The 16,777-nt window shown below is 38.8% G+C and overlaps 1 protein-coding gene across 2 annotated transcripts in view; it reads right to left on the bottom strand.

The window, feature by feature from the left end:
* Window positions 1-16,777, bottom strand: part of SHANK2 (SH3 and multiple ankyrin repeat domains 2) — a gene marked incomplete at both ends in the record, with an annotated part of 309,427 nt that overhangs the window by 214,230 nt on the left and 78,420 nt on the right. The window contains 2 exons of one of the 2 annotated variants that reach the window (XM_084263485.1): window positions 970-1,279; window positions 4,730-4,766. In XM_084263485.1, the coding sequence (XP_084119611.1) occupies window positions 970-1,279; window positions 4,730-4,766 (347 nt within the window). Of the gene's footprint in view, window positions 1-969; window positions 1,280-4,729; window positions 4,767-16,777 lie in introns of those variants that run through there. The other variant, XM_084263484.1, reaches the window with a different exon arrangement.

Genomic DNA, 16,777 nt, shown 5'->3' with positions numbered 1-16,777 from the left:
TGCCTCCCTTCATTTTTGCAGCCCTGCACTTCAACCCCTCATCCTGGCACAGTTTCATTGCTTGCACGCTTGGCGGATGCAGTTCCCATATCCTCCTCCAAGTGAAGCCATAATCACCTATTCTCAGGGCAGTGGGTTCATAAAGCTGAAGCCCCCATTTGTGATCAAAATTTAGACACAATCCTCTATTTTATTCTATTACTTACAATACCTATGTCGCTCTAATTATTCAGGGTTTTCTCTTCAGTGGGCCATAGCTGCAGGGTATTTACAGACAGTGTCTGCTAAATCACGTTTGTAATTTAAAAGGAAAGAGCAGCAAAGTCGTTGGGAATACAAAACCCTGCAGGAAGGATAATCATGAGAGAAGCCAATGACATCTATCACCACCATTTGAAGAAGGCCCCTTTGCTCACAGCCAGCCTCCTGCACAGTCCCACTTATTCCCTTCCCTCCTCCTCCCTTCTCCCCCTGTTATTCCCTCTATTTTACTCTTTAGTTCGTCCAGTTCAGCACACATCTACAGAAGGGAGTACTTAAACGGTCCCTACTTCATCACACATGAGCAACTCCAACATACGTTTCAGGCACGACCACCAATAGTTTCACGAAGGGACCAAGTAGCTCAGAAACATTTTACTTTGCTGTTAAATACAAACATTATTTTGACTATTAAAAGATCTTGAGAACTAGCACCTTGATTTAGAGGTGTGAACTCAGTGATAAGTCACTGCTGAGCTCTGCTAAGCTTTAAAGTCTGCCTGGCAGCTGGAGCTCTGTGAGGAAACAGCTGTCTTTGGCTGGAACTTCCAATTAAAATATTCACACCTGGACGTGTTCCACTGTGCTTTTATTACCTATATATTATATAGGCTGCAAAATGGGCATATAAATAACATAAAAGAACACGGCAATCCACCATGATGATGTTAGGGATATCTCATACTGCTGAAATAGTCAAAAAGTCACCTGATGTGCCTGTGCTGCTGCCGTTTGGCATCCTCTCCCAGCCTGTTGAGGGATGGCGACCGGCTCCGGGAGGACGGAGTATAACTCCCCACAGTTTTTACAGTTCCATTAGGATTATTCTGCATCTGTTGAAGTAAATGAGGTGAAAGGCTGCGGTGTGAAGAAGCAGAGGAGGAGGCTGACCACTCAGGGAGGCTGTTGATGTTCAGATTGTTGTCACTGTTGGAACGAAGCAAGATCCGAGGTGCTGCTAAGGTGCTTGGAGGTCTCCGCCTTCTGTTTGAATAGGTGGGAGCCTCTCTAAAGGGCACTGTGTACAGAAAAACATCCAGGGTAATCTCAGATGATTTCACCGTTCATATGTGTTTACCACCCCATAAAAAGATTTAGCAACATATGGCATTGTTTCTTCTGTGGAGACAGAAACTCTACCTTGCCTGCATAGCTAATTGAATTAATTATCTTTAAAACATCATTAAAACCAAAAATAACTGGGCAGCATTAACCTATTTACTGGCTTTAATAAATAGTTAGGTGACACCAGTGGCATGAGCCTCCTGAACAGTCTGAACTACAGTCTAAAAAATGGGAAACACCTCATTAGTGCAAGTTTGGAGGCTGAAAAAGTTCATGTTGTCTTACGTTCAATCAGAAAGAACACAGAGCAGGGCTGATGGGTAGAATTTTTCCTGTGTGAATTTCTAACTTCCTTCTCCCACTGGCACCCAAAGTGGGAGAATTTGGTTCCACTGCAAGTTCAGGCCTAATCTGGAATCCGCAGTGTTAACAGTCACCTTATCCCCATCTTCCAGGTTAAAAATTGAGGACATAGCTTTTTCTCCTGGAAGAACTCTATTACATTTCTATAATCCCTAGGTATTCCTCTCTTTCTAATCTAGGCATTTCTACCACCTCTATTACTATTGTATATAGAACATATTACCCAACGGTAATACCCTTGCTCAGTCACGTGCTGTGTCCCAAAGAGAACACCACTGTATCCGAAGGCTGCAAGACACTACTTAATGAAATAGTCACAACAAAACAAAAGCAAGGGCAACAAAAACATAACACAGGGCACATCCTTTCATCGGTGTTACTGGTACAGAGCTGCAGCCATATGAGAATTTGTACAGGCAGACATTACATTTTCCAGATCTCTTTTTCTTACTGTACTGGGTCAGTTCGTTCCTAAGTGCAACTCAAAAGGCAAATTTCCTAATAAAAAGCAGCCAGCTACCTGCGATGGCATTTCCTACCCATATTATAAAGCAATAAAGTCTCTGACCCTGAAAAGTCATGCATTCATGCCACTACTCTCATTAATTTATTTCAGTGGAACTCATGAGGTTGCAGAATGTGATCCAAGTGCACGTATTTACATCTGAAAAGTCACAGTAGCATAACTAACAAAAGGCAGCCAGGCATTATTCTGAGGACCTTATTGAGCTGTTGCGATTAAAAAAAAAAAAAAATCATACTTCAATTGGGAAAGAAGCCCCAAAAAATATCATCCTACAAGTCTGAAGTGCCAGTAAGTGACAGAAATATCTACTCATTCAATACCCTTCAAAACCACACAAAACCAGAATAAGAATGTCTGTCATACTGTGCAAGTAAATAAATTCACATGAATATGAATATACATAAAATCAATCTGTCCTGACTTGAATACAACCTTTAATTAAGAGAATGCAGCAAAATTTAAGGTTCCAGAGAAAAACTGAAAGCATATTTATAGCATAAAATAGAGGTGGAACTGCAAGTACAAGAATAGTTTATATAATTTTCACCAGAATTGGTTTATGATCAACTGGGATTCTGAATATTTAAATTCACTTCCTTTTTATTTCTAATGAGCTGAAACTTTCCTAGGTAAACAGCTCAAAAACATCACAACAGCTAGAGAGAGCAGCATGCATAGAGAGAAAGAGCTTTTCACTCATTTCCGTAATATTTCATCTGAAACAGGGCTGAAATAAGGGAAGCAGTCTTTAAAAGCTGTTCAGGGGATAAAGCATTGAAGTCCTATATTTATGCTAGAAACTGGCAGAAACTCTCGTCAGTATTTCAGAATATCCCAAGTTTTTCATATTTCATATCGGTTTAAGATTTCAAAGCAGCACAGTACACCACTGAAAGCACCTTGCTGCTTCAAATGTCACGGTGAAAGACCCAGTTAGTACTAACTTAAAGAAAACTCAGAGCACCTATTTCCAAAATTGACCTATACAGATCCCCCTGGATTGATGTATATGACACAGCACCGTTTGGGCGTTCCTAGGGTTTTGGCATTCAGGATACAGCTCTAGAAACGATTTCATTGAGGACACAGATCCTTCCCAGGTACAATAAAGCAGAGTAGCTGTTGCAATGATTTCAGTAAAGAAGAAAGCACACAAAACTCATTAGAGGGAATGTTCTGCATGGAGAGGTTTGCTACCTGAAGGTCTAATGCTGCTCCCTCAGGGTCACCAAAGTTTGTCTTGGACTTCAGTAAAAATGGGATCTGACCCTTAGAACTGAATTTCTCATGAAATTAACCAGGTAACACTCCACGCATACTGCCGAGCCTTCAAACCACAGACTGATAAAACTAAATATTGCCAGTGTTTTGTTTTGGGGATGTTTACTGTGACTTCTTAGAGGCAGGTGGGATATCTTCTGCTGGGAGAGGGAGGGAGCACGAGGGGCATGGTGCTGAGGCACGGCAGCAGGATGGATGGGGAACTGCTGAGCCCGAGAGGTTTTAGAAATCCCCAAACCGTCGCATTCTTGCCTACTGAAAAATAGGGTATGTTTTGTCTCTAGACACGCTCTCCAGGTACCAGATTAAATTAACTCTTTATCTCTTACAGACCGTGGAAGGATCTTACACGACCATTTAGGAGTTAGCTTTTGCTTTGCTATTTATGTTCCATTCTTAAGGAGAGAACTACAAGCAAAATTAGCCTTTACTAAAGAAAATAAACGGGAAGGGGAAAGACTAATTACACCAATTGATGCGTGTCTGACACAAATCTTTTATAGAAAGAGTTAAAAATAAGCATTTCCGTGCCTAAAGTGATTAATATTCCACCCAACTGTTTCTTTTCCCCAGCAATCTGCAAACTGTAAGTGGGTGGATATTTTTTTAGCTGCTTCTTATAAGCATTATTTATATTATTTTTACGATAAAAAAAAAATAACTACAACACAAAATGATGAAAGGCAGATGTCCATGCTTTAACCCCTGTGGGATACTAGTTTTCTCTAATACTTCCCCGTGTTCAGAACTCTAAGTATAACTGCTGCAAAACTTGTTTGGGAAAAAACACTTGATATAAAATGACATGAAAATGTCAGAACTAATTTCATGCCCCTAAAGTTTAAAATTATCAACCCTTAAAGCATACCTGAAAGTACAACTTAATCCTTCCTCCAGATCTCAGAATGCTGGCATTTCAGACATCTGAAGGGGCAATTCAGCACAATTCACTGACAAAATTCACCTAGGAAATTCCTTACATGTCTTCAAATGCATTTCTTAGGGAACAAAAACATTTTATAACTAGTTGACTCTTCAGAGAAAAACCCAAAGCGAATAAAGTCACATCCAGCCTTAATAATCAGCTGCCTAAATGGACTGTCTAACACCAAATAATTTTGAAAAAGAAATTGCAGGAATTGATTAATTATAGAGTCACTAAGCCGATCATATTAAATGTACACAAGAAAACATCGGTCTGAAACATCAAAGTGTTCTGCTTTCATTGCTTACCTTCTTTCTTTGTGAAGGCATTTAACAAAGACTTCATTTTCCCTTTTTACTTTAGCAGCAATCCCCTCATTATATAACCTTTGCTGGGAAGAAAGAGGCAAAAAAAAAAAAAAAAAAGAAAAAGAAAAAAAAAAGAGAGAGGCAAAAGAAATAAAAATAAAAAAAAATAAAAACAAAGCTACCCAATTTCTATGTGTTCAGGCTGCCTGCACCCTGACATAAGCAGCAGGTTTCTGGGCACCGTGTAATTGCGAGCATAGCCGGGCATACAGTACCCAGCGTTCTGGTGACAAAGCCCACCCCACATTCTGTCTGTCAGCTGGGAGCCAACTGTGCATAGACTGGAGCTGCTCAAAAAAAAAAAAAAGAATCTTGCTATCTTTCACAGCATTAGTCATGTGAACACCACCGCCACAGCCTTGCGGGCGATACTCTTCCTTCCGCAAGCGCTGCATTTGTGCAGGAGCCAAACGCTGGGCTGAGGGAGGTGCAGGCGGCCGGAGCTCCGAGGGGGCCAAAAATTCCTATTTGCAAAGGGCAGATGGGAGCAAAGGGGCTTTGCAGCAGTGCTCCGCCGGCTGCAGCTGGGGAAAGCAGAACCTTGACGGAGATGAGCTGCTTCAGAAGTGTATTTAGCTTGTAAACTTACACAGCTGACTCAGAGCCTTTCTGATATGTATTTACTTTTTGCTACTTGCTTTTCTTCAATTTACTAACACCTTTTTTGCTATTTATTGGCACTTTTGATTATTTTTTTCTACTTATTAGCTTTTTTCTATTTATTTTCTTGCTTACTGCAATTTGAGGTAAAGTACAAATCACAGCAAGCTTCACACAATGACTACATTAAGATCAGAGACAAAACTGCCGCTAAACAGAGTATCTTAGCATGCCCTATATTCCAGTCTGAAGCAGATGAGATACAAGCACAATTATTTTCCACTCTCCTTCCACTGCGCTGGAATAAAAAAAGAAGTTCTTATTGCACAGGGTGAAAAATATGAAACCTTGACCAAGCCCTTTTGTTAAATTCAGTGCAGATGCCAGAAAGTAAACTGCAGTAAATTGCAGTTTTTCAAGTACTAATTCTGACAAAAAAAACCCTATAGACAGCTATGCCAGCCAGTGCAAACGTGCTCCCAGAGGAAGAGCAAATAACTGAATCAGGCAGACAGGAAACAGGAGGGAGGTGTTAAAAATCACAAAAATTTTAAGCATAAGTAGAGAAACATACAATTAAAAGATTCCAAAGAATGGGAAATCCACCATTAAAAAAAAAAGTAACCTACATTTTAAAACTGCCTTTAAATAGGATAAAATATATAACAGTTAATAAATATTTATTCTTTTTCAGACATCTCTGCTGATCACTAATGCATCTATTTTGAAAATTAGGTCTTTTTCACACTGAGAAAACTCCTTCAAGACACACAGAAAATAAATGGCTGCAATGGATTTTACCTCTGTATGCATAATGAACTCACATTTAACCTAACACTGAAAAGAATCAGTAAGCATAAATAAATTGAATAGTTTAAACTTAATTTAACATTCCTGTGTTTAACCAGTTATTAATATATAAAGGGAATATTTATCTACATTAATAGAATTTTACACTTTGGTTCAATTTCTTTTTACAAGCAACTCTTCCTAGCAGGTGTAACTCCTAGCAAACGTTGGACACAGCATATGTACATCATTAAATGTCCTTGTTTGATAGGTAGTATTTTCTTAATGTTGAAAAGATGCAAAGTTTTCTAAAGAATAAGTTTGACCTGTTAATGGCTAACTTACAAATATGTGCCTTAATTAAGTCCTCCGAAGAATCTGGATCATCTTCAGAGCAAGAACTGCTACACCAGAACAACTGTGCCATTAATTTGAATTAGAACCTTCTACATGTTGCTTCTAATACCTTGATTCAACCCCCTGATTATAGTTGGAGCTACAAGTGACATAGGAGCTATAATTATTAATAATATTTTACATTTACACAGTGCTTTCTAACTAAACTTAGCAAATAGTATACAGGGGCTTGTGAATTCTGCATGAAAACCTCAGAATCTGGAGTCCTGCTTTGGTAGCCAACTGGAGACCAACAGAAGTGTTGTTTTATGATGGTTAGTTCCTGAAATACTCATGAAAGAGATTGAAATCTTAATTTTTGTTTACTGTCAGGGCTGAGATAGTGCTTTGTAAAAGTTAGGCAAGTTCTCACTGGTGATCCTTGCTTTCAATGCAAGGGCTGTGCTGCTGCACAGCATCTCCTTAGCTCCAGGCACTGCTGTAATGCCCGCGGGCGCACGTCTCCTCGGGAATGCATCTTAATTTTCCACAGTGTAGGGCAATATACTTCATCGACAATACAGAGCACAGATTGGTCCCTGTATACTTCAAGAGAAGAATTATCTGTCATGCCCATAGGAAAAGAAGAAAATCACTGCCTCCCTACACTCAGGTCTGTGCTTTAATAACCAGAACACCAGTCACAGAAAATTACATACAGGCTAAGTATTAACTATCTCCAAAGAGATGGGATCTCAGCATCACTTGTGTTTCTCTAAGCAGAACGTCCTGGCTGGTTTACTGACAAGGTGACACTGATGTAAAAACCTGGGAGTTGAATCCTCAAACCGCTTTTTCCTTTGTGGGGTTATGTCAGTGTTTCCAAGTCACAATATCCCAAATACCTCAGTTAGGCAAGGAAAGGGTTAACTCAATTGTGCTCATTCATGTCTGTTCATATACAGTAAAATAGAAACAGACAGGCAACTGTAGTCAATCAAAATCAATCCCAGGGGGTATTTTTATTAGATTCTTGCCAGAGCTATAGCATTTCATCATCTAGAGGATTCTAATCAGTGTTATAAAAACATAAAAAATATTGAAGTCACTTGAAATTATTGAGTTTCATGGAAATTGTGGGAACTCTCTCTGATCTACACCATCAGATATATCACATGAGCAGTGATCATTTTATCCCATTTAACTGTCTGTCTTTTCCCCAGCACAGGCAATGTAATTTCTTCCTACACAGCAGAGCCTACTGCAATGAACACTATTGTACATTTGGAAAATATGACAATCAAGGAAGTCAGTGAACTATTCACAGCCACAGTTTTTCTTTTTTATTTTTTTTCCCTAATTTTCCCTAATAGCTTAGTAGACTTCGTTGATTTTAACTGAAGTCCTACAATCCGTGCTGGTGGGAAGTTAAAAAAGGAAAATATTCTAGCAGCTTCCGCCTTTTCTGGAAGGATTTTCTTCCTCACAATGGGACTCTTGCTATTATTAGCTCAGGACAAAACGCTAATAATTTCACTATGCTAGCACAAAACAGTACTATAACCCACAAGCTATTAGGATCCACAGCCTAAAAATCACGAAGAACCTTTGGTGAGGTTAAGCCTTAATTTCCTACTTCTTCTGTAGGTGCTCAGGAGAATATCTGTGAGCTCTGTGTGGGGATGTCTCCAAGAAGAAAAGGCTCTTGCGTTAATATAAGCATTTTTTTTTTTACATTTGTAATATCAGGTTCTCTGTAGGTATTTCAGTCCAGAGATCCCATTAGAAATATTTGGAAATCAGAGACTTACATACCCTTGAGGATCTATTTTTAGGCACTTAAATGCCATTAGAAAAAGCAAAAAATTATCTGTTTGACCAAATCCACGATCTTGCTTTATTGTCCCACCAACACACCTCTAAGAGTAAGGGCTTCTCAGAGAGCAGTAAACCACAGCTATGACTGCCACGCTTTATTCTTTTTCAATTCTTTGTCCATTTTGGAGTTCTTTCCAGAAAAAATCCCTTTAACTTGTATACACATCTCCGGTTTTGTTAAAAATACACTTCTTAGCATGTATAAATGCATTTCTCTCCACTAGAAAATAGGCTTCCCGTATGCTAAGCCACCAAATGGAGACTTAGACAAGAAAAGACAGATTCAAATATAGACTGCAAAGTACAAATGACTCTGGAAGAAAAAAAAGAAAAAACTCCATAACCCAAAAAAAAAACCCCAAAAAACCCAAGGATGGTACAGTGCTTCTAGATTACTTACTTATTCCACAAAACCACGAGGTGGTCAGAAACATAGGCAGTAGCGACCAACTGAGAAGGAATCCACCTCAAGCGAACAAATAAACCTACTTTATAAAGCAAAAGGATGTTCTGTTTGTTGGTTTGTTTGTTTGTTTTTTTTTCTGAAAAATACCTGTTAAGTTTGCTCAGGAAACTGCAGTTCAACCAGCACTGAGAGAGAAGTGCCTGAGCCCACTCAAATGTTGCTTGCAGAGCCCAGCCTTAGCCGGCCTAGTATTAGTATTTCTCTTACTACATTGCTGTTAGCATCTTCTTACCACCCAGCAACTACTGGTATCAATCAAGCTCTTGTTACTAGCCTACAGGCAGCCAGTCCCAGTTTAAAGGGTAGAATGGGGGCAGGAGACTGTGAGTAGGAAAGGACAGCAGAGGGATGGCTCAGGAACAGATGGCAAGAGTTATCAATTAGAAAGAAAAACAACAAAAATGCAGTGCAAGCTCCAGAGCCATGTGCCAGACATCCCTTCCGTCACCTGGCATTTCTATCCCCAAACTTTGCTCTATGTAACAAGGACTCTGCTCTCAAGAGGAACCCATGACATTCACAGAACTTGCTTAGAAAATGAGGAGTTAGGAAAGCTTGCAGGTATCCAGCTGTGCAGAAGGCTTAGTTAAAGGCAGTTCTTTGCGTGGTAGAGTGAACTGGCCACTGCCAGGCCCACCAATTCTGCAGAAAACACTTTGCTCAATTCCTGTTATTAGAAGTGTTGTAATAACTAAGCATGCGAGGTGCCCATGTTTGTGGGTACATTTCAAAGGAATTCAAGTTGATGAATGTACAGTTGCCACACATAAAGGAGCTTAAAATCATAGGAAATGAAAAATCAATCCCTTTTTCTTACCATACTCACATGAACATCAATGAGCCTTTGCTAAGATTACAGCAGTAACGTGAGAATAACATTCAAACAGCTTCATGCTTCATCAGAAGGCAGATGTGTTCACCTTAAGGCTTTACCGTCAGATGCTTACACAACATCCAGAAGACACAGAGAATCTTCTATTTAGATCACACTGAAAAATTACTAAACACTGCTAAGAACTGTTGTGTGTCAGAACGTCTGAAATCTCTTTGATTAGAAGAGGTTAGAAGATAATAGGTTTAGAAATTATGATCCAAAATAGCTTGAATATTATGGGATTTTTCCTTTGGAAAAACAACAACAACAACAAAAAAAACCATAACTACCAGGCCAATGTGGTAATATTCACAAATTTCTGAAGCTCTGACTGCAGTGATACAAATACACAGATCAGAATTTACTTAAGAATCGAAATAAAACCTCTGTCCCCAAGGATGAGAGGAGGCTTTGTAGCCTGCAATTGCATGAGGCACCTGGGTCAGGGGTGCAGAACAATGGAAGGTTAAAAGGTGGGAAAATGAAACCCTCCAATTTCATCTGAAAGGCTGGAAGTGAGGAGGAAACAATGGCCAGTAATGAGGAAGATGTCTTGCAAGTAGCAGCTTGGAGAGAGAGAAAAGCAAATGCAATGAGAGAAAGCTACAATCGCTGAAGGAGAATTTTAAAACATGATTGAAATCTATCGGCAATGTCAAAGAAAGCAGACTATTTGAATAAAATATGTATGGCTCACTTTCATTCTAACAGGTATACCACTCTAAAGAAAAAGCAACCTATCCAAACAACACCCTGTATTCAATGTAGTTCTTTTTCTGTCCCGCAGCTATCGGCGGGGAATGGGAAGGCCAGTTCTGACAAGGGTTCCTCCCGAGGTTTTATACTGCTGGAGGGCCTGGAACCCCTCAATTCCTATTATGCAAGTCTGGGTTGAAAGTAGCTTCAAACCTTTCTCTGTGACCCCAGATAGCAAATAAGTTTTCTCCACTGTTGGTGAAGACCTTTGCACTGTAATATGGTCAAGGAAACAGAAAATCTTTTTGAAAGTAAACAGTTATTGTGAATCCTTTCAAAAAAACAACGGGTGATTTGCTGTAGATAAAACACGAAACTACTTGTTTTAATTGATTTGATTACTTTTTCATGACATTTCTTTAAATAGAGACTGGCTGATTTCAAGGTTTGTTTTCATAAGCAAGAACTCATCTAGAACTGTTCATCTTTATACTGCAGTGGACCAGCCACTTACAAGTGTCGTTGAAGCAAGAGATTAACAACTTGTACAGTATCTGGACAGAAAGATCTATTTAGCTCAGACTATCAGCTTGAACTGAAAGCATTCAAGTGTGAACCCCTGAAGCCACACTCTTTTGCCTCCAACAATAGGACAGAAAATACAAATCAAATATAATTATATCCCACTACAAATTCTTACGCTCTTTAAACAAGCTGGTGAAAGGATGGTGCAATTTTCTCCACTAATAATACACTGGGAAATCTAGTCCTGATGCAGCACCACTCAGAAGCACTGAATTACAAAACAAATTAATTTCACTCTTTGCATCATGTATACATCAAATTGGGAAAAATATCATTTAACATCAGGGGGCTGTGCATATCCCAATATGCTGGGGAAAATAAAAACAAAAAAAAACCCTCAAAAAACCAAACCAATAAAAAGCAGTGCCATTCAGAAAGAGGCAAATGTCACGGCTTGTAGGTCCTGCAAAGAAAGATGCCTGATTCTTCTTTTTCTTCTTTTACTGTCTGACACTGATGGGCCTTAGATACAGTGCACAAATTCGTGGGTCATGGTCTGATGTTGCAGAGGAGAACAAAGACAAATGAAACTACACAAGATGCTTAGAAAAACAAATGTACCAATATTGGATTGCATGCATCTCTGTGTTCTGGTGTTGTACAGAAAACAATCTAATTTTGCCTTTGTGTAACTTTCCTCCTACCAAAAGCTCTCAACAAATTCCTTAAATCATTATGCTGTTCCAGGCTTTATTCAGTGATTTGATTTCACTGCTTTAATCTAAGTGTGAACCTCTTTAGTAAATAGTGGGACAAAGCATCTGTGCTTCCAAAAGTGTTGGTGGATCGTGTCAGTTTTATTTAGAATAACATCATCTTCATAACTGAGAAGTGTATATTGCTCTCAATGGGGGGAAAAAATTGGTGTCTTGGAGAAGATACAAAATATGTAACTAGCCAAAGTGGTCCAGTAGTGGACCACAGTCATGCTGCATTCTGCCAGCATATTTTCATAGAAAACTCGAATTCCTGGGAGGGTGGGGGTGTTGGATGAATTTATTTGTACTATTTTAGGTTTCTGCCAATTGGATCCAATTCTCCAGGCTTCTTATCTTTGGGAACTACTACCCCAGCACATCAGAGGTGAAATGCATCCACTCTGCTCAAGCATTTTACAAAACCTGTGCTGAAGTCTAAATGATAACACAGAGTGTGTAAAGGTGAAGTAGCACACCTACTACGAATGGCAGCTTTATAGCCCATCCTCAGCTCAAGTGTTTCACAAATGCAGAGTTACTCCTGATTTATTGCAGGGCAAACAACAGAAAAACAAAACTATGTTGCTGAAGTTCATACATGACTGTCAGTTAGCCCAAGGCAGGAATTTAGCTCCAGCTCCACCCTCTTCAACTCTTAGATCTTGGTGTCCTCCACTGCTATTTTTCAATTTTTCCCTCCTTCTCATGGCTACAGCTGCCTTTTATTGCTTCCATTACCAGATGTCTAAGGATTATCTGCCTGCCACCAAGTGCCAACAGAAAATATATATGCACCTTAGAGTACATAGGAGAGAGAATTGCTAGAAGACATCCCATACCAAGTCATGGCAGTTACATAACATCAGCAGCGAAGACAAACTGATAGGGATAGAACAGTTGGGGAGGATAAGAGAACAGTATACAATGTAGGTCATCTAGAAGAGGAAGAAGATTTATAGGAGATCACATGATGTAAATGTCTAAAAAACCCCACCCAATCTTCATACACCAGTTTGTGAAGACAGAAGGAACAATCAAGTAGTTAATAAGACATTTCTTTGAGGGTAATATTTTCATTGAGAAAAAGAATACATTATTTTACAGAGGAGTCATAGCTGGGTTTGAACTGTCTGCAAATGAACTACAGAACTGTGAAAGCTTTTCACTCTACCAGTTGGCTTCCCACAAGTGCATACTACTTTATGATGTAATGACAAAAATGTGCATAACCCTTTTCATTCTTATTTTACAGTACAGCAGCAAAAGGAGCCCAAATTCTTTTCAGCAGATGTATTATCAAGAAAACCATAAACTAAGAAAACTAAATTATTGGCTTTGCAGTCTTCCTGAATTCCATGAATCTGCAAGTAGTGAGAGAAAAATTTAAGGAGAGAATACTGTTGTGGGTCGTGAGTGTACAAAAAGTAAGACCTTCATAATCCATAGACTTGCATAACAATCAGGAAAGCAAAAAGCATTTACATAATTGTAGATGTAGCTTCTCAAATGTGGAGTTAGTTCAGAACCATCCTTATAGCACCCCATGTTATCCTCTGCAAATGGTCTTTTCGCTCCTGCTTAGTATAAGTGATCTTCGAGAATTCCTCATTTGCTCTTATTCTATTCATCTCAGATGCAAAGTGGGCCCAGCACTGTGAGCATCAATTAAGTTACTCTTGCATTTGTGCAACAATGCACATTTGGATTACTTCAACAGAGAGTCTCTCTCTGCTAACTTCCAATCGTCTTTTATGCTACAGATAATAAGATACACAATGCAACCAGTCAACCCTCAAAATATCTTCTCTTCTAAATAGAGGAGAGCAAGCTCTATCTAAAGTCATGTTATCAAGCAGGATCTTTAAAAAATAAAACCCAATAATTTAAGTTGATAATTGTCTCGCTATCCTTAGTTCCATTTAGACATTTGGTGTTAAAAAGAAACTAAAACATTGCTGACTTATTCATTAAAATAACAGCATTTTAAATTATATTAGTAGCCTACATTTCTTCGTCTCAAAAATAACTGTTAATGAATCATCCTGGTAAAAATAAGAGAGGATAAAAAAAGAACATATCCGCTGTAAGAGGGGGTTATCTTTGTACAAATATGTAGGTGTTTTGAGCATTTGTAATGTTCTCAGTGGTTAATCCCATTGAGAAAGGAAGTCTTGCTCACTGAAGAGGTTTTTTTGAAGTAGATTAATAATTTAAGTAATATTAGCAATACGTTGCCTACTTCTGGTGCAAGACTTTATCAATGGCAGTTTACACTGTTCGAAAACGTTGAGGGAAGAGTTTCACCCCCCTCTCCCCAGTGCAGCCTGTTTCTTGATGTTGCAGATTCAGTTTTGAGATGGAGCTGACTTTTGATCTCTGTAACAATACAAAAAAGGACTCTCTTGTTTATATATATATAAGTCAGACCAGGCAAGTAAGATCAATTGAAAGAATAAAGAAGGTACAAGCTTCAAACCTATTATCAAAAAGTATATACTATTTCAGAAATATTACCATGTATTCTTATGTTTCTGGCAGCAGTGGTAGATGCAGCTCCGTGATATTCATTAATTCAGCGGAAAATGCATGGCTGACATCCAAGACACTACTAGGAAAAGAGAAGTGTTCTGGATATTATTTGGCAGTCACACCCCCGGACATCATGAGTACTACAATAAAATTTGACTTCCTTGTTCAAGTTTCAAAATAACTCTGTTTTCTTCCGGACAAGAAGTGATTGAAATAAAGCTGGTAGAAAATGGCACATCCCTAAAAAAATAATGGGATCAGAGAAAGGTCAGTAATTGTATAAATAAGCAAATTTCATATGCTGTTTTCTACTAAGCCATGGCATTTCAGGTGCAAATTCTTCGTGTTTCAGAGTAACTTCAGACAGCATGTTTAGGAGACAAATTGTTCTCATGTTCTTGTTACCTGTAGGTGTTTAACTACTGTATGTATCCACTGGCAGTTTCATTAGAGGAAGAATCGTTTGGAACTAACCATCTAAGATCTAGGCTTTCATCATCTACAGAAATACATCTAAATGAAGTTAATGGTGATTGTACTCAAGGGCACAATTTCAGGTATGAGAATTTTGAGCAATAAACAGTATGTCTTTATATGCAAAAAAGTGCATGAAGAATACACTATGTATCAAAAGAAAAAAGTATGTAAGAATGGATAAAACAGGATAGCATAAAATATTTCAGATACTACATTAGGAACTTTGAGTTGAGAAGCAAATTCAAGCTACTTGCAGGGGTTTTTTAATGAATGTTTGTAATATTGATATAAAATGAAGGAAGGATCCAGCCCTCAGCTCTACCACTGGACACCAGACCCAGTTTCATCAGAAATTTGTTGTGCAAGTATCCCGCGTAGCTTTGGCTTCTGAGGAACCACTACAACTAGACAACATACAGGTGACCACAGTCCCCAGGATACCTCCAATGCAACAGGGGACAGAAACACAGTCAAAGATTATGAGAGGTGAGGAAAGCCCAAGAACACTCACTCAGCTGGCTGATGACTGGTGGAAGGGTGGTGGAACAGAACAGGAATAAACAGAAATTTATGACGCCAGGGAAAACATTTACAGAATCACTGATTTTCCATATTGTTTTAATATCTTTTTTCCTGATCAAGAATTCATCAAGGAATTTAGGAGTCACTCACCCTAAGTCCCCCTGGCTAGGACCATGCTTTCCTTTATGTTGGGAAGCTGCAAGGAACATCAAAGGAATTATCAGCAGAAAAGAAGGAGGAGAAATAAATGGGACTCAAAGCACACAGCTGAGGTCTGGAAGGGCTGGTAGATAGGAAGAAAATACAGTGAAATGCCAGTGATTCCCAGTGAATCTGGGAGAAATAACCTGAGAAAGATTTTCAGCAGAGAAAATTAAAATGGATTACTGCCTTAAGATGTTTAGGAATTAGAATAACTTGGGAAAGAGTATGTCATGTAGTTTACAAGCAAGAAAGCAGCATACATTTTGATGCTGCACATGGCATGAAGGAGTAAGGTGATACTAAACAATTCCTATAGGCTCTTCTCAAACTGTATTCAGTTTCTGAATAACAGACACCAGTTTAACATCATGATTCATCAAACCATATAGAAATCAAAAGCAATTAAGGAATACAGTAAGCAATTAAGATGGAGTGATTGATTAGTGATTTAAATTTACATAGGAAAGACAACAACAACAAAAAAATACATGCTTTGAGCAGGCTCCTACACCATTCACAGAGTCAGAGAGTTTGGACCTTGGCTTCATGTGGAAGAGATGTATCTCTTATTCCACAGGATGTTAAGTAATGAGTAAACAGGAAGAACACTGCTCTTTAAATCCTAGTCCCAGTAAAGGTGGTATATCTTTTGCTAAGGGCTGTAATGGGGGCAGAATTTCATTCAAGAAGTAAAGGAACATTTGAATGATACCAGATAGTGGACTGTAACAGAGAAATAAAAATGGACTGATGTAGGATAACTAGAAAAATAGAGCAGCATAAAAGCATTAAAATATCTGAAAGTACTTCTCTCCCCTTACCATTCCTTAGAACAATCGTGGCTCATGGATTTTCTCTAAGCACATAACTGGGAAGAGTACACAGGGTGCAGCCCTGGTTCACACGTCAGGGGAGTTGGAAAGTAGGAAGCTCTCCACAGCCCGTCACAAAGACAACTCACATTTCAACCTGGAAGTATAGAGTAATGCAGTTTATCACTACCTCCACTATTGCCCTGTATTCTAGGTGAAACCTAGACTTAGCAAAATAAATTAAGAAAATCAATTTGCTGCCTTGATCCATCGAAAAGCAGAGTAATTTGTGGGGCACAAGTGAAGAATTTCACAGAAATCTCAGTGAATCTTACTCTCCAGACTACAACTTCAGCAGAACAACCCAGCAAGCCTTCCATTTCATTATTCAAACAGCGTCAATATTTCAATAGACAAGACTCAAAATATTAACTAGGAAACTCATGCTCCACGATTCCATTATCTAAAAGAATGGGCAAGGTTTTCTTTTAGTTGGTACTTTTTTTCAGCTTACGTGGTCAA

Source organism: Gallinula chloropus (assembly GCF_964237585.1).
Source record: "Gallinula chloropus genome assembly, chromosome: 4".
Classification (NCBI taxonomy): Eukaryota; Metazoa; Chordata; class Aves; order Gruiformes; family Rallidae; genus Gallinula; species Gallinula chloropus.
This window is presented reverse-complemented; position numbering and strand designations above follow the sequence as displayed.